Consider the following 16,288-nt stretch of genomic DNA (forward strand, 5'->3'; position numbering starts at 1 on the left):
CTCCTCTTCTTCCTCCTCTTCCCTCCTCCTCCTCCTCTTCCACTTCCTCTTCTTCTTCCTCCTCCTCCTCTTCCTCTGCCTTCTCCTCCTCTTCCTCCAGATGATTTCATGAAGCAGAGCCGGGGGATGCTCCTGCTTTACACCCTCAAGAACCCCTCTTTCCCCGAGTACGCCTTCGCCAGCGACAGCGGGATCATGTGCCTTGACATCCACGTTGACCACCCCTACCTGATTGCGGTGGGTTTCTACGATGGCAACGTGGCCATCTACAACCTGAAGAAACCCACTGCCACGCAGCCGGGCTACAAAAGCAGCAGCATGTCTGGGAAGCACACCGACCCCGTCTGGCAGGTAAGGACTGGGGCACTCAGCCCTTCTTCCTCCTCTGCCTCTCCGGCAGGCCTTCACGGTGAAAACTGAGTTGATTGGTAGACTCTCAAGTCTGATAGAAAAGAACCTTTGTAGCTCAGGCTTGAACTTGGAGTCCTTGGCGCTCTCCTGCTTGTTTTCTTGCAGACGTTTCATTACCTGACTAGGGAACGTCATCAGTGCATCTGAAAGGCTTTGAGGATGTTAACTAGGTCACATCCCCAGTGCCAGAAGGGAGTGGAGTTTGTGGAGAGGAGGAGGAGGAGGAGGAGGAGGAGGAGGAGGAGGAGGAGGAGGAGGAGGAGGAGGAGGAGGAGGAGGAGGAGGAGGAGGAGGAGGAAGACTGTGGAGTCCTTGGTCCTCTCTAAGCTTGGTTGTTTCCTTTCAGACGTTTCATTACCCAGTTGGGTAACATCATCAGTGCTAGAAGGGAGTGGAGTTTGTGGAGAGGAGGAGGAGGAGGAAGAGGAGGTGGAGGAGGAGGAGGAGGAGGTGGAGGAGGAGGAGGACTGTGGAGTCCTTGGTCCTCTCTAAGCTTGGTTGTTTCCTTTCAGACGTTTCATTACCCAGTTGGGTAACATCACCAGTGCCAGAAGGGAGTGGAGTTTGTGGAGAGGAGGAGGAGGAGGAGGAGGAGGAGGAGGAGGAGGAGGAGGAGGAGGAGGAGGAAGACTGTGGAGTCCTTGGTCCTCTCTAATCTTGGTTGTTTCCTTTCAGACATTTCATTACCCAGCTAGGTAACATCATCAGTGCTAGAAGGGAGTGGAGTTTGTGGAGAGGAGGAGGAGGAGAAGGAGGAGGAGGACGACTGTGGAGTCCTTGGTCCTCTCTAATCTTGGTTGTTTCCTTTCAGACATTTCATTACCCAGCTAGGTAACATCATCAGTGCTAGAAGGGAGTGGAGTTTGTGGAGAGGAGGAGGAGGAGGAGAATGAGGAGGAGGAGGACTGTGGAGTCCTTGGTCCTCTCTAAGCTTGGTTGTTTCCTTTCAGACGTTTCATTACCCAGTTGGGTAACATCACCAGTGCCAGAAGGGAGTGGAGTTTGTGGAGAGGAGGAGGAGGAGGAGGAGGAGGAGGAGGAGGAGGAGGAGGAAGACTGTGGAGTCCTTGGTCCTCTCTAAGCTTGGTTGTTTCCTTTCAGAGGTTTCATTACCCAACTAGGTAACATCGTCAGTGCTAGAAGAGAAGGGTTCCGTGGAATGGAAGAGGGGGAGGAAGGGGGAAGAAGAAAAGGAGGAGGACTGTGGGGTCCATGGTGCTCTTTGAGCTTCATTACCCAACTAGGTACGATAAGTATTAAACAGAGAATCTTCTGCCTTCCATCAAAAATGTTCTTTGAAGACAGGGAGGCAAATGCCCAGCAGAATCTCTTTCTCTGGAATTATCTGGAGAGAGTTAAGGGCTCTTTCCAAGAGGTCCAGGATATTCCACAGTAATAAACATACAACAACAACAAGACCACATTTTTCCGGGGAGTTGGACTTCCCGCAAACTATGCCGAAGATCAAATTAGTGTGTGTGTGTGGGGGGGGTGCTACCAAATTCTGCATACTCAATTTAAGCAACGGAAGCCCAATCCATTTTCTTGGAAGCTCTCCATATGTTCTCCTTTTAGTCTGCCGTTTTAGAAATGGAAGCTGTGGGACCAAAGAGGTCGGTCCCTGCTCCCAAAATTAATTATCCAAGTGATGAAGAGAGGAAGTCCATTACCTTATTCCAGGGGTAGGCAACCTCGGCTCTTTTATGACTCGTGGACTTCAACTCCCAGAATTCCTGAGTCAGCATAGCTCAGCTTGGAAACTTCTCCCTTTCCCCTCAGCATGGCTGGCTCAGGAATTCTGGGAGTTGAAGTCCACCAGTCATAAAAGAGCCAAGGTTGCCTACCCTTGCCTTAGACATATGGACTTCAACTCCCAGAATTCCTGAGCTGTCATGGCTCAGCTTGGAAACCTCTCCTTTTCCCCTCAGCATGGACGGCTCAGGAATTCTGGAAGTTGAAGTCCACCAGTCATAAAAGAGCCAAGGTTACCTACCCCTGAGCAAGACGGATCGAGGACATCAGCCAAGTCCTGAGGGCCCAATTGGCAAAAGAAAGCTCAGGACCATAGGGGTTGGAAACAGGCAGAAGAGGCCGTCAGCCTGCGGTGGATGGACAATGTTTCCTGTGTTGTGATTGGAGCAGTGGGCTAATGCCTCCTTAAGTAACACCAGCTGCCTGCAATTAGTGCAGGTTCGCATCCCACCAGGCTCAAGGTTGACTCAGCCTTCCATCCTTCCCAGGTAGGTAAAATGAGGACCCAGATTGTTGGGGGCAATTAAGCTGACTTTGTAATAATGCCGCTTGGGGTGTGTGTGAAAGCCCTAATAAGCAGGCATATACATAGAATGAAGGCTACTGCTAAGCTTGTAAGCCGCCCTGAGTCTTCGGAGAAGGGCGGGATATAAATGGAATTAAAAATAAAAAAATAAAAAAATTCCGTGCAAGCCTGTGATCCCGACACCTGAGTCTGGGGAATAAAATCTGAGGAGGAGGAGGATCAGAGTCGGAGGAAGGCTCTGATGAGCTCCAAGACTTACATTCCAGTGAGGAGCCTGGCCCTTCCGCTGGATCTGACTCGGAAGACGCCCAGCTGGAGGAAATGAGAGACACCCGCAAACGAAGACAGGCCAGGAGAGTAGGCCAGAGGGAGGCAATGGGGCGACTCCGGAGAAGGCATTGAGAAGCCACGCCTTGAGGACTGAATTACAAAAGGGGAATGTGTGGGCGGTGCTGGTTGCTGAAGGCAACGGTTGCAAAGTACTTCACGGGACCATGTTCTGTTGGTATTGCCGGTGACCAATTCTCTGTTTTACATTGTGTTTCGTGTGGAGAATTTCCTCCATTTGGATTGTGTTTTGTTGCTTTTTGTTTTTGGACCATTTGGCAGGTGTGTTACCAATATTAAAAGGGCTTTTGTTTTCTTCTGAGTCTCCAGCCTATTTCTCAAAAGGGCTTTTGTCCTTCTGCATTTAACATAGGCCGGGACTGAACATTTCCCTGAAAGTAAGGCCTATCCCGAAAATAAGCCCTAGCTTGATTTTGTGGGGTGGGCCTTATAGAAGCCCTATCCCCAAAAATAAGCCCCTTGGGTTGCCAAGCATCCGAATTTCAATCGGGTGACTATGCCGCAACGGTCGTAAAGTGTGAAAGACGGTCAGGAGTTCCCTTTTTTCGGCGCCGTTGCTAGCTTTGCAAGGGTCACGAAATGGAACAGTTGCAAGCCGAGGAATGTCCATTCTGCTGGCGAAAGCCGCAGCTGCTTTTAAATATCCGTGTTTTTTTTCTTCCTTTCCTTCCCAGGTAAAGTGGCAAAAAGATGACATGGACAACAATTTGAATTTCTTCTCGGTCTCTTCGGATGGCCGCATCGTCTCCTGGACCTTGGTTAAGGTAAGGAAGGGCTCCCTCCCAGTTGGCCTTGTGTAGCTTTGGCCTTGACTTAAGGATGCTGTGGGCGGCTTCTTCCCCCTCTCTCTTCTGGAGGCAAAGCTGGGTTGACCCACAGCACTAACCCCTGGTTTGTTCAGTAGCCAGAGCCGCGCTAAGCTAGAACCCAGGCAAGAAAAATTAGCCTGTGAACCAGACCATGGATTGTAATGCTGATTGGCAGTAAAATGTTGCAGCCCCACCCCCACCCCCCGCAACCAGCAGGCCACCTCTCAATGACCCTCCCCAATGGAACCTCCCCATCACGAGACCCATTGAAAGACCCCTCCCCCCACCTGACATGACTCACACCTGACCCTTTGCAAGACCCTCACTTGACACACCCACACCTGACCCATCGCAGGACCTACTGACCACCACGCAAAGCCCTTACAAGCAGAACACTGACAACGACGTCCCCTAAACTCCACTGAAGGCGTTACCTGGCTTGGTAACGAAACGTTTGGAAACCAACCCACAAGCTAGGACAACGCACCTCCACCCTGGGGTATTGCAGCTCCCTAATAGCAACAGCAATAGCAACAGCACTTAGTCTTAATATACCGCTTCAGAGTGCTTTACAGCCCTCTCTATGCAGTTTACAGAGTCAACATGTTGTCCCCAACAATCTGGCTCCTCATTTTACCAATCTCAGAAGGATGGCAGGCTGAGTCAAGATAGATAGATAGATAGATAGATAGATAGAGAGAGAGAGAGAGAGAGAGAGAGAGAGAGAGAGAGAGAGAGAGAGAGAGAATAGCAGTAGCATTTAGATTATATACCGCTTCACAGTGCTTTGCAGCCCTCTCTACGCGGTTTATAGAGTCAGCCTCTTGCCCCCAACAATCTGGCTCCTCATTTTACCGACCTCGGAAGGATGGAAGGCTGAGACAACCTTGAGCTGGTCAGGATCAAACTGCTGACAGTCGGCAGAGTTGGCCTGCAATACCTTATTCTAACCACTGTGCCACCATGGCTATCATCTATCTGTCTGTCTGTCTGTCTGTCTGTCTGTCTGTCTGTCTGTCTGTCTGTCTGTCTGTCTATCTATCTATCTATCTATCTATCTATCTATCTATCTATCTATCTATCTATCTATCTATCTATCTATCATTTATCTATCTATAGCAATAGCAATAGCACTTAGACTTATATACCGCTTCACAGTTCTTTACTGCCCTCTCTAAGTGGTTTATAGAGTGAGCATATTGCCCCCATCAATCTGGCTCCTCATTTTACCGTCCTTGGAAGGATGGAAGGCTGAGTCAACCTTGAGCCAGTCAGGATCGAACTGCGAAACTGCAGGCAGCCAGCAGGCAGCAGAAGTAGCCTACAGTATTACACTCTAACCACTGCGCCACCACGGCTCATACAATCATAAATTCATTTCTCTGTGGACACCTTCAACATGCCCGAAAACAAATGCTATTTGGGCATTTCTTGTTCATACTGCAATCCTTTTTTTAAAAAAATATTTTATTAAAATATTTATGAATACAGAAATACAAAAGAAAATAGTAGGAAAATGAGGGAGGGAAAGGGGAAGGGAAAAGTGTGGGGCAAAGGGAAAAAAGAAAGAAAAGCCATTGACTTGACTCTCTTTGGTGGAGTGGAATAAGATAATAATAACAAACCTCAACTTTTTAGGCCAGGGGTCTTCAAAGTTGGCCCTTTTATGACTTGTGGACTTCAACTCCCAGAATTCCTCAGCCAGGCATGCTGGTTGAGGAATTCTGGGAGTTGAAGTCCAGAAGTCATTAAAGGGCCAAGTTTGAAGACCTCTGTTTTAGGCCCTCAGGTGTCATGTCACTCCTAACTGTTCTCTTTCTTATGCCAGATATGGCTAGTTCCTTTAGTGTCATAGATGTTCCACTAAGAGGGACAAAGAGCGAGTCAGCTGTCTACAGAGGTGAAAGATGCTTTCCTTGGTTCAGCTAGCCCAGGGGTCTTTAAACTTGGCCCTTTGATGACTTGTGGACTTTAACTCCCAGAATTCCTCAACCAGCTGCCTGAGGAATTCTGGGGGTTGAAGTCCACAAGTCATCAAAGGGCCATGTTTGAAGACCCCCTGCTTTAGATCTATGAGATTGAGCATTCTATGATTGGATTCTTGTCTGGGAAAAGTGTTCAATGAATTGTGCTCCATTTTACCTACCTTTCTTGCCTAGCAGATAATCACTTAAATATGAGCCAACCGTGTGCTGCAGCTGCCCCAAAAGCCAACACAGTGCTAGGCTGCATTTACAGAGGGATAGAATCAAGATGACGTGAAGTGCTAATATCACTTTACAAGGCCTTGCTAAGGTCACACTTGGAATACTGCATCCAGTTTTGGCCACCGCAATGTAAAAAAAAAAAGGTTGAGACTCTAGAAAGAGTGCAAAGAGCAACAAGAATGATCAGGGGATCAGAGGCTAAAACTTATAAAGAACAGTTACTGGAATTGGGTATGTATAGTTTAATGAAAAAAAGGACCAGGGATGACATGATAGCAGTCTTCCAATATCTAAGGGGCTGTCCCAAAGAAGAGGGAGCCAGGCTGTTCTCCAGAGCACCTGAGAGCAGGACAAGAAGCAACGGATGGAAACTAACCAAAGAGAGAAGCAACCTAGAACTAAGGAGAAACTTCCTGACAGTTAGAACAATTAATCAGTGGAACAACCTCCCTCCAGAAGTTGTGGGTGCTATAACATTGGAAGTTTTTAAGAAGAGATTGGACAACGATTTGTCTAAAATGGTATAGGGTTTTCTGTCTGAGTAGGGGGTTGGACTAGAAGACCTCCAAAGTCCCTTCTATTCTACCATTCTATTTTCTATTTTCTATTTTCTATTTTCTATTTTCTATTTTCTATTTTCTATTCTATTCTATTCTATTCTATTCTATTCTATTCTATTCTATTCTATTCTATTCTATTCTATTCTATTCTATTCTATTCTATTCTATTCTATTCTATTCTATTCTAGTTTAATGAAGAGAAGGGTGAGGTGGGACATGATAGCAAGTTTTCCAGTATCTCAGGGGTTGCCACAAAGAAGAGGGAGTCAAGCCATTCTCCAAAGCACCTGAAGGCAGGAGAAGAAGCAACTAATCAAGGAGAGAAGCAACCTGGAACTAAGGAGAAACTTCCTGACAGTTAGAACAATCAACCAGCCTGCCTGCAGAAGCAGTGAATGCTCCAACACTGGAAGCTTTTAAGAAGACTGGACAACCATTTGTCCGAAATGGTATAGAGTTTCCTGCCTGAGCAGGGGGTTGGACTAGATGACCTCCAAGGTCCCTTCCAACATTATGATTATGATTGATTATGATTATGGTTATGGTTATGGTTATGATTCTATTCTATTCTATTCTATTCTATTCTATTCTATTCTATTCTATTCTATTCTATTCTATTCTATTCTATTCTATTCTATTCTATTCTATTCTATTCTATTCTATTCTATTCTATTCTATTCTATTCTATCCTAAAGTGAATCACTGCAGTTGTTAAGTTAATCACATGGTCGTGAAGTGAATCTGGCTCCTCCATCGACTTTGCATGTCAGAAAGTCGCAAAAGGGGATTACGTGACCCCAGCATGCTGCAACCATCATAAATATGATTCACTTGCCAAGCATTTGAATTTTGATCACATGACCCTGGGGATGCTGCAGCAGTCCCAAGTGTGAAAAATGGTCATAAGTCCCTTTTTTCCCCAGGGCCATTGTAACTTTGAATGGTCACTGCACGAACTGTTGTAAGCTGGGGACTAGCTGTATTGTCAGCTGGAGCTGAGTCTTCTCTGCCTTCACAATTCCCACTACAGCCGTCTACAGCTACTGGCAGATTCTCGGATATATACACTTTTATACGTCCTCTTTCCTTTTTCTGCCTTTCTAATACCCTCATTGTTCTTTTAAGGCTCAACTTCTTCCCAAATCCCCATTGTGCAAAACTTATTCAGATCCCTGAAGCCGTTTCCAAAAATAAAGACGTTGGGACGTTGTTCTTGAAATGAGAGAGCTGAGCTGTGCTTTGTTGGGAGGTTTTGATGGGGAGTGAACCTGTAATGTTGGATTTTTTCTTCTTCTTCTTCTTGCATTCATCCTTTTCAGGACTCTTAAAGCCCAACAAAGGGAAAGGCAGCAATTCGTACGATGAAAAATCCTCGCAGTCTAAGCTCAGCCTGCTCTGATGAAAAAGAAGGGAATTGTAGCCCTTTAGACGTATTCTTTTGGGGGCTGGCTCCATGCCATGGCTAAGCCATAGCTTGTTTAATCATTATTGCCACGAATCTCAGTTGGCTTGGGTCCCGTATCACTGATCCGCAAGCCATGCGGAACAAATTATGCTAAGCCAAAACCAACCAAGCTACGTTTCGAAAGCGCCTCGCCTTCCAACGCTGACCCTCTGCGTATAGGCAGCGTTTGAATAAAGATTTTTCTATTTATTCTGCGACTATGAATCCTTTGGTGGAGCCATAAGTGTCCCGTGGAAGCCAATTTGGCATGGTGGTTAGGGCACCGGGCTAGAAAGCATGAGTCCCACCTGAGGCATGAATACTGGCTGGGTGACTTTGAGCCTATCACCAGGAGACGGTGAGTTCTAGTCCTGCCTTAACCTTGAAATCCGGCTGGGTGACTTTGGGACCATCGCCAGGAGATCCTAGACTCGTCCAACTTGGGCAGTTTTAAGACTTTGGACTTCGGGTGCCAGAGTTCCCCAGCCAGCAGGGAAATGAGATCCCTTGCCAAGGGATCCTTGGTACTCTCTGAACTTGGTTGTTTTCTTGCAGACATTTCATGATTCAACTAGGTAACAGCATCAGTGCTAGAAGGGATTGGGGTTTGTGGAGAGGAGGAGGAGGAGGAGGAGGAGGAAGGCCGTGGGGTCCTTGCTGCTCTTACAGACATTTCATGATTCAACTAGGTAACAGCATCAGTGCTAGAAGGGATTGGGGTTTGTGGAGAGGAGGAGGAGGAGGAGGAAGGCCGCAGGGTCCTTGGTGCTCTCTGAACTTGGTTGTTTTCTTGCAGACATTTCATGATTCAACTGGGTAACATCATCAGTGCTAGAAGGGATTGGGGTTTGTGGAGAGGAGGAGGAGGAGGAGGAGGAGGAGGAGGAGGAGGAGGAAGGCCGTGGGGTCCTTGCTGCTCTTGCAGACATTTCATGATTCAACTAGGTAACACCATCAGTGCTAGAAGGGATTGGGGTTTGTGGAGAGGAGGAGGAGGAGGAAGAGGAGGAGGGGGAGGGGGAGGATGAGGAAGGCCGCGGGGTCCTTGCTGCTTTTTGAGCTGGGTTGTTTTCTTGCTGATGCTTCATTATCTGACTAGGTAACATCCTCAGTGCTAGAAGGAAGTAAGGTTTGCGGGGGGGAGGAGGAGGAGGAGGAAAAAAAAGAGGACAGTGGGGTCCTTGGTGCTCTCTGAGCTGGGTTGTTTTCCTGCAGATGCTTCATTATCCAACTAGGGAACATCCTCAGTGCTAGAAGGGAGAGGGGTTTGCTCTCTCTGTGAATATATATCCCGGTGGCTTGCCCTGTCACTGTTGATGGGACTATTAAATGAACCAAGAGCAAACCCAACTCCCTTCAAGCAATGATGATGTTGCCTGGTTGGGTAGTGCAGGCTGGCTGGGGAATTCTGGGGCTTGAAGTCCACAAGTCTTAAAAGTTGCCAAGATTGGACATCCCTGGCCTAGATGGATGTATGATGGGACACTGTGGAACGTGTGGGATGTACAAGGTTCCCGTTGCCACTGTGTTTCCATAAGTTATTGGACCCCTTCAGGAAGCATTCGGCACATTCCTCCTCTTCTTTGCTCTTAAATCCCTCCGAGAAGGTTGCGTCCTGCTGCCCACGTGGCTCTGATCTTTCTTCTCCCCACAGAATGAACTGGTCCACACAGACATCATCAAGCTGCTGGTTGAAGGGACGACGGTGGAGGGGCCGGAGGGGCTGCAGCTGCAGACCATGGGTACAGGCTCCAATTGAAGGGGGAAAAAACACGTTTGTAGCTCAGGGGTCCTTGGTGCTCTCTGAACTTCCTTGCAGACCTTTCGTGACCCAACTAGGTGACACCATCAGTGCTAGAAGGGAGGGGGAGTTGTGGGGCAGGGGACGAGAAGGAGGAGGAGGAGGAGGATGTCATCATCTTTGGGGTCCTTAATGCTCTCTGGCCTTAGTGATTTTCTTGCAAACGTTTTGTTATCCAACTAGGGGACATCATCAGTGCTAGAAGAGGAGGGGATTGTGCTGGAGGTTTTTAAAACGAGACTGGACAATCACCTGGCTGGGATGGTATAGGTCCTCTTGCTTGAGCAGCGGGCTGGACTAGAAGACCTCCAAGGTCCCTTCCAGCTCTATTCTATTCTACTCTACTCTACTCTACTCTATTCTACTCTATTCTATTCTACTCTACTCTATTCTATTCTATTCTATTCTATTCTATTCTATTCTATTCTATTCTATTCTATTCTATTCTATTCTATTCTATTCTATTCTATTCTATTCTATTCTATTCTATTCTATTCTACTCCATATTTTCCATTCCATTCCATTTCATTCCATTCCATATTTTCTATTCTGTTCCATTCCATTCCATTCCATTCCATTCCATTCCATTCCATTCCATTACATTCTATTCTATTCTATTCTATTCTATTCTATTCTATTCTATTCTATTCTATTCTATTCTATTCTATTCTATTCTATTCTATTCTATTCTATTCTATTCTATTCTATTCTGTTCTGTTCTATTCCACTCCATATTTTCTATTCTATTCTATTCTATTCTATTCTATTCTATTCTATTCTATTCTATTCTATTCTATTCTATTCTGTTCTGTTCTGTTCTATTCCACTCCATATTTTCTATTCTATTCTATTCTATTCTATTCTATTCTATTCTATTCTATTCTATTCTATTCTATTCTATTCTATTCTATTCTATTCTATTCTATTCTGTTCTGTTCTATTCCACTCCATATTTTCTATTCTATTCTATTCTATTCTATTCTATTCTATTCTATTCTATTCTATTCTATTCTATTCTATTCTATTCTATTCTATTCTATTCTATTCTATTCTATTCTATTCTATTCTATTCTATTCTATTCTATTCTATTCTATTCTATTCTGTTCTGTTCTGTTCTATTCCACTCCATATTTTCTATTCTATTCTATTCTATTCTATTCTATTCTATTCTATTCTATTCTATTCTATTCTATTCTATTCTATTCTACTCCATATTTTCCATTCCATTCCATTTTATTCCATTCCATATTTTCTATTCTGTTCCGTTCCATTCCATTCCATTCCATTCCATTCCATTCCATTCCATTCCATTCCATTCCATTCCATTCCATTCTATTCTATTCTATTCTATTCTATTCTATTCTATTCTATTCTATTCTATTCTATTCTATTCTATTCTATTCTATTCCACAGTCCTCCTCCTCCTCCTCCTCCTCCTCCTCCTCCTCCTCCTCCTCCCTTCTAGCACTGATGATGTTCCCTAGTTGGGTGATGTAACATCTCCAAGAAAACAGCCAAGCTCAGAGACCACCATGGGCTCCATGAGACAGCTTGAATTTCCCTTCATTTCCTACCTTATCTGCATCAAAAGCAGTCATTCGAAACAGGATTCTCTTAACAGCCTCCCATGTCAGCAAGTGGTAGAAAATTCTGGCGAGCGGTGAGAGAAACAAGAGGCCCCTCCTGACTGGAAGTTCTTCAGACGAGTCAAAGGATGGTTTCTTAAGTCTCTGAAAATGACCTAACCTCGATTTGAATCCCTTTGATCACACGAAGCAGCAGCCGGTGTAGCTCAGGAATTCTGGCTCAAGAAACCTACGGCTCCTGTTGCTTTGGGGAAACCCCTGAGCAAATTCCCATGAGAATAAAAAGGCAACCAAAGGCCCAGCCACGTCTTTGTGAGGTTGGCCATCTTCTTCCGCGTTGCCGGTGTGTGGTGGTAGAGGAAGGGTAGACAGACAAACAGCTGGTTCCCTGGCAGATGTGGTCCTCCCACAATCTCAGCTTTCCATCAATTAGCTCAAAAGAACTCTACATTTAGCAAAGGCCTCGTGTTGAGCGAAACCCAGCAGAAATATGTTTCCCCAAATATTTTGCAGCCTTATTGATTTTTTTTTCCCCTCTTGGTTTTCCCAACAGGCTGTGGGACTTCATTTGATTTTCACAAGAAGATTGATTATCTGTTCCTCGTGGGTACCGAGGAAGGCAAAATCTACAAGGTAAGAGAGACTTTCTCATAAAACTAGGTTGTATTTTTTGGTCATGGAGCACAGGTGGCCTTTCCTGTTAAGCAAAATGTCTCAGAGGTCTATGAGCTTCCCTTAAATAGAGCTGGTAAATATCTCCCAATGGGGAGGTGCTAGAAAAATTGTGAACGCATCACACTGGTGGATTTAGGAAGAGGCAGTCTTAAGGCTCGGGACTGATCGACGATGTCAGATGGCTGAGTACAATAATTTAACCTTTAATTATGGCATTCTTCTTGGGGAAAATCTAATCTTCCCCATCTTTCTTTCTTTTTGGGGGGGAGGTGTGAGTTATGAATTGTTCCCCCCCCTCCCCCTCTTCCCTCCCCTTCCCTCTGCCTCTTCCCTCTCCTCTCCTCTCCTTTCCTTTTCTTTTTTCTTGGCAAGAATTTTGGAAGTGGTTTGCCATTGTCTTCCTCCTATTTCTCAAAGTGAGTGACTGGCTGAAAGTCACCCAGCTGGCCTCATGCCTAAAACTCACATTCTCCGGGTTTCTAGGCTGATGCCTTAACTACTACACCGAACTGGTTGTCTTAAATTTTAAATGCTATGTATTTTATTTTATTTTAAAATAATAATAATAATAATAATTTAATTTCTATACCGCCCTTCTCCCGAAGGACTCAGTGTACAGGGCAATAAATACAATAAAAATACAATGTACAAAAGTTAAGAAAGAATTAAATAATGTAGCCCAATTACAGTAAAAATTAATAAAATTAATATTAAAAGACCCCAAACCCATCAGACCAGGCCGGCTTGTTCAAATAAATACGTTTTTAGGTCACGGCGGAAGGAGCGAAGGTCAGGAGCCATCCAGAGCTCAACCGGTAAACAGTTCCAAAGGTCTGGCGCGCCCACAGAGACTGCCCTCTGCCTGGGGGTCGCCAGTCGACACTCTTTGACCTGTATCGCTAGGCATATTGCATTCAGTTTTGGTTGCCACATTAGAAAAAAGATGGTGAGACTCTGGAAAGAGTGCAGAGAAGAGTAACAAAGATGAGTCCTTCGGGAGAAGGGCGGTATAAAAATTTAATAAATAAATAAAAATAAATAAATGATTAAGGAGCTGCAGGTTAAAACATATGAAGAACGATTGCTGGAATTGTGGGTGTCTAGTTTAATGAAAAGAAAGATTAGGGGTACCATGATAGCAGTGTTACAATATTTGAGGGGCTGCCACAAAGAGGAGGAGGTCAACCTATTCTCCAAAGCACCAGAAGGCAAGACAAGAAACAGCAGATGGAAACTAACCAAGGAGAGAAGCAACCTGGAACTAAGGAGAAACTTCCTGACAGTTAGAACAATGAACCAGTGGAACAACCTGCCTCCAGAAGCTGTGAATGTTCCAACACTGGAAATTTTTAAAAAGAGACTGGACAACCACTTATCTGAAATGGTATACGTTCTCCTTCTTGAGCAGGGGGCTGGACTAGAAGACCTCCAAGGTCCCTTCCGACTCTGTTATTCTGTTCTGTGGTTTTTTTGAAGACTTCAGAATGGGGAAAAATAAATCAGTCAAGCAAGTGATTTCCTTATATGGTTTGTTTTAAAAAAATGGGTTTGGGGGCTTTGACATACAGTTAGAATAAAAGATCAGTGTAAGGAACAAATTTAGTACCCTTATTTAGAATATAAAAGAGAACCTATGGAATGAGGACTCATAATGAGACCAAGTCTGGAGGGGGAAAAACTTTGCCAAAATTCAGACTACAGCTCTGAAACTATCGTGATACTCAGGGAAAGATGGAGGGTAAAATCTTTTAGCAATAAGCCTCCACAGGCATGATGGGGGCTTTCGTCATGCAAGGAAGGACCAGGATCGTCCCACTCAAAAGCCATAAGAAAGAGAAGGAAATGTCAAGGAAAAAAAGAAGCACATTTTAAAGAAAGTTAAGGAAATGACCAGAATCACACCTAAATTAAGATTGCTCAATCATGGAAAATATCTAATAAAATTAAATGAAGATTGAAAAGTCTATAGCGATGTCCTTAAAAACACACATGCATGCACACAGCGGTGTTTCATTCTCTAATCCTGTTTTTAAGGACTTTGTTATAAACTTTTCAATTTTCATTTAATTTTATTAGATATTTTTCCATGATTGAGCAATCTTAATTTAGGTGTGATTTTGGTCATACGTATATATATGTATATATATATACACGTATGTGTGTGTGTATATATATATATGCGTGTGTGTGTGTGTGTGTGTGTGTATGTGTATGTATATATATATATATATATATATATATATATATATATTCCTTGATAAGATTAAAAATACGAATCCCAGGCATGTTAAAATTAACAAACAAATGAACACTGGGATAGAATTAAAAACTAAAACAGTTTTTATTGCTGAAAAATCAAGCTTTCGTTGGCCAACTGCCAACGTCATCAGGATGGAGATGCTGGGGTGGGGAGATTCCGTTTATACTGTTGGTGTCTGCACTCTGCTCATGGAGCATGCTCAGATCTGTTTGTTGAGGTCTGCCGTATTTCTTTGAGTTGTCGCGCATCCGTTTTTGGGATGTATTTGTCTCTGGGTATCTGTTGTTAAAAGTGAATTGTTTATAGCTCCATGTGTTGTAGCCATAACCCTGGTCATTGTCCGTGTTCTCATGCCAGGGATCTTAAATGGTTGTTGCTCTTCTTCCTTGTGTTCGACATTGCAGAGTGGTTGTGTGCTGGTGCAACCTTGGATTTGATGCAATGAGATAATTTGTGAATTCTTGCGCTGTTTGTCTTCATGTCGCGCACGTCGTTGCTCTTCCCAATTTTTTAGTGCCTGGTATGCAGGGGGGAGGTCTATATGCCGGTTGATGGAGGAATGGTTTGAAAACCAGGCTTCCTTAAACAGGCGGCCGCCTTTAGTGTTGTCACTGGCAATAGCCTCAGTCCCTGCTAGATTAAAGGCATGGTTGTGTGTAGCCATGTGCGTCCACACCTGTGAACGTTGTTCTTGTCTTCTAATAGCAAGCTTGTGTTCATGCACCCTAGTCCTCAGTCGTTTTGCTGTCTCCCCAATGTAATTGCAATTGCAATTCTGGCATGATATCTTGTATACGACCGAGGCTTTTTCTTCATTGGGGAGTGGATCTTTAGGGCGCATGACGCAAGCTCGTAAGGTCCGATCAGGTCTGTGGGCAACACCGACTTTGTGAGGGGTTAGTATGCGCGCTGTGGCCTCGGATACACCGTGGATATAAGGCAGTGTTATCCGTGATGTTAAGGCGTTGTTACATTCATGGCGGGTAGGTTCACTTGGCCTGCTGTATTGTCTGATGAAGTTAGACGGGTACCCGTTGTTTTTGCAGACACGATAAAGGTGGCGTCTTTCTTCCCTTTTTGCCTTATTCGTGCTGCAATGCGTATCTATACGTCTAAAGAGGGTTCTGATACAGCTGGCCTTATGGGTTGTGGGGTGATTACTTTCGTAATGAAGTATCCTGTCCGTATGGGTGGATTTACGGTAGACCGATGTGTGTAACGAGCCATCAGGTTGACGCCTAACTAACACATCTAAGAAGGGCAAAGCCCCATTGGTCTCTTCTTCTGCGGTGAAGCGGATATCAGGATAGATGGAATTGAGCTTCCTCATCAGCCTGTCCTTGTCCTGCTTTTTGACAATCACAAAGGTGTCATCCACGTATCTCACCCAAAACTTGGGCCGACATGTGGACATCACGCGGGTCTCTAGCTGTTGCAGGACTGCTTCTGCAATGACACCCGAGATGGGGGACCCCATAGGGGTGCCCTTCACCTGTTCATAAATGGTGCCTTGAAATGTAAAAAACGTTTTCAGGCATAGGGACGTAAGCTGAAGCAGATCTTCGTTGTTAAGTGAATCTTGATGTTGCCCCACTCCCTGCTGTTGCAAGCAGTCCCCAATTACAGCAAGTGCTAAGTTTTGTGGAATTGAGGTGAATAGGGAGGTGACATCATAGGAAATCATGATCTCCCCCTCCTCTATGCTGACGGATCTAATTTTCTCTAAAAATTCACTAGAGGAGTTCACAGTGGTGTCATTGTTCATTACTAGATATCTTAATCTGCCATATAGCCATTTGGCCAGCCCTGAGGTTGGAGTTCCCCTAAAAGACACAATGGGTCTTAGGGGAGCTCCTTCCTTATGGATCTTGGGGAGTCCATAAAATCTGGCAGTGGGCGCATCTTTGG

General features: G+C 44.8%; 1 protein-coding gene across 1 annotated transcript in view; it reads left to right on the forward strand.

Moving 5' to 3' along the window:
• The window catches only part of DNAI1 (dynein axonemal intermediate chain 1), a 162,026-nt gene that overhangs the window by 79,268 nt on the left and 66,470 nt on the right, over positions 1–16,288 (forward strand). Inside the window, exons 13-16 of the mRNA XM_081316338.1 lie at positions 101–351; positions 3,712–3,801; positions 9,712–9,799; positions 11,999–12,078. Of these exons, the coding sequence (XP_081172464.1) occupies positions 101–351; positions 3,712–3,801; positions 9,712–9,799; positions 11,999–12,078 (509 nt within the window). The remainder of the gene's footprint in view (positions 1–100; positions 352–3,711; positions 3,802–9,711; positions 9,800–11,998; positions 12,079–16,288) is intronic.

Source organism: Vipera berus, assembly GCF_964194415.1.
Source record: "Vipera berus genome assembly, chromosome: 2".
Classification (NCBI taxonomy): domain Eukaryota; kingdom Metazoa; phylum Chordata; class Lepidosauria; order Squamata; family Viperidae; genus Vipera; species Vipera berus.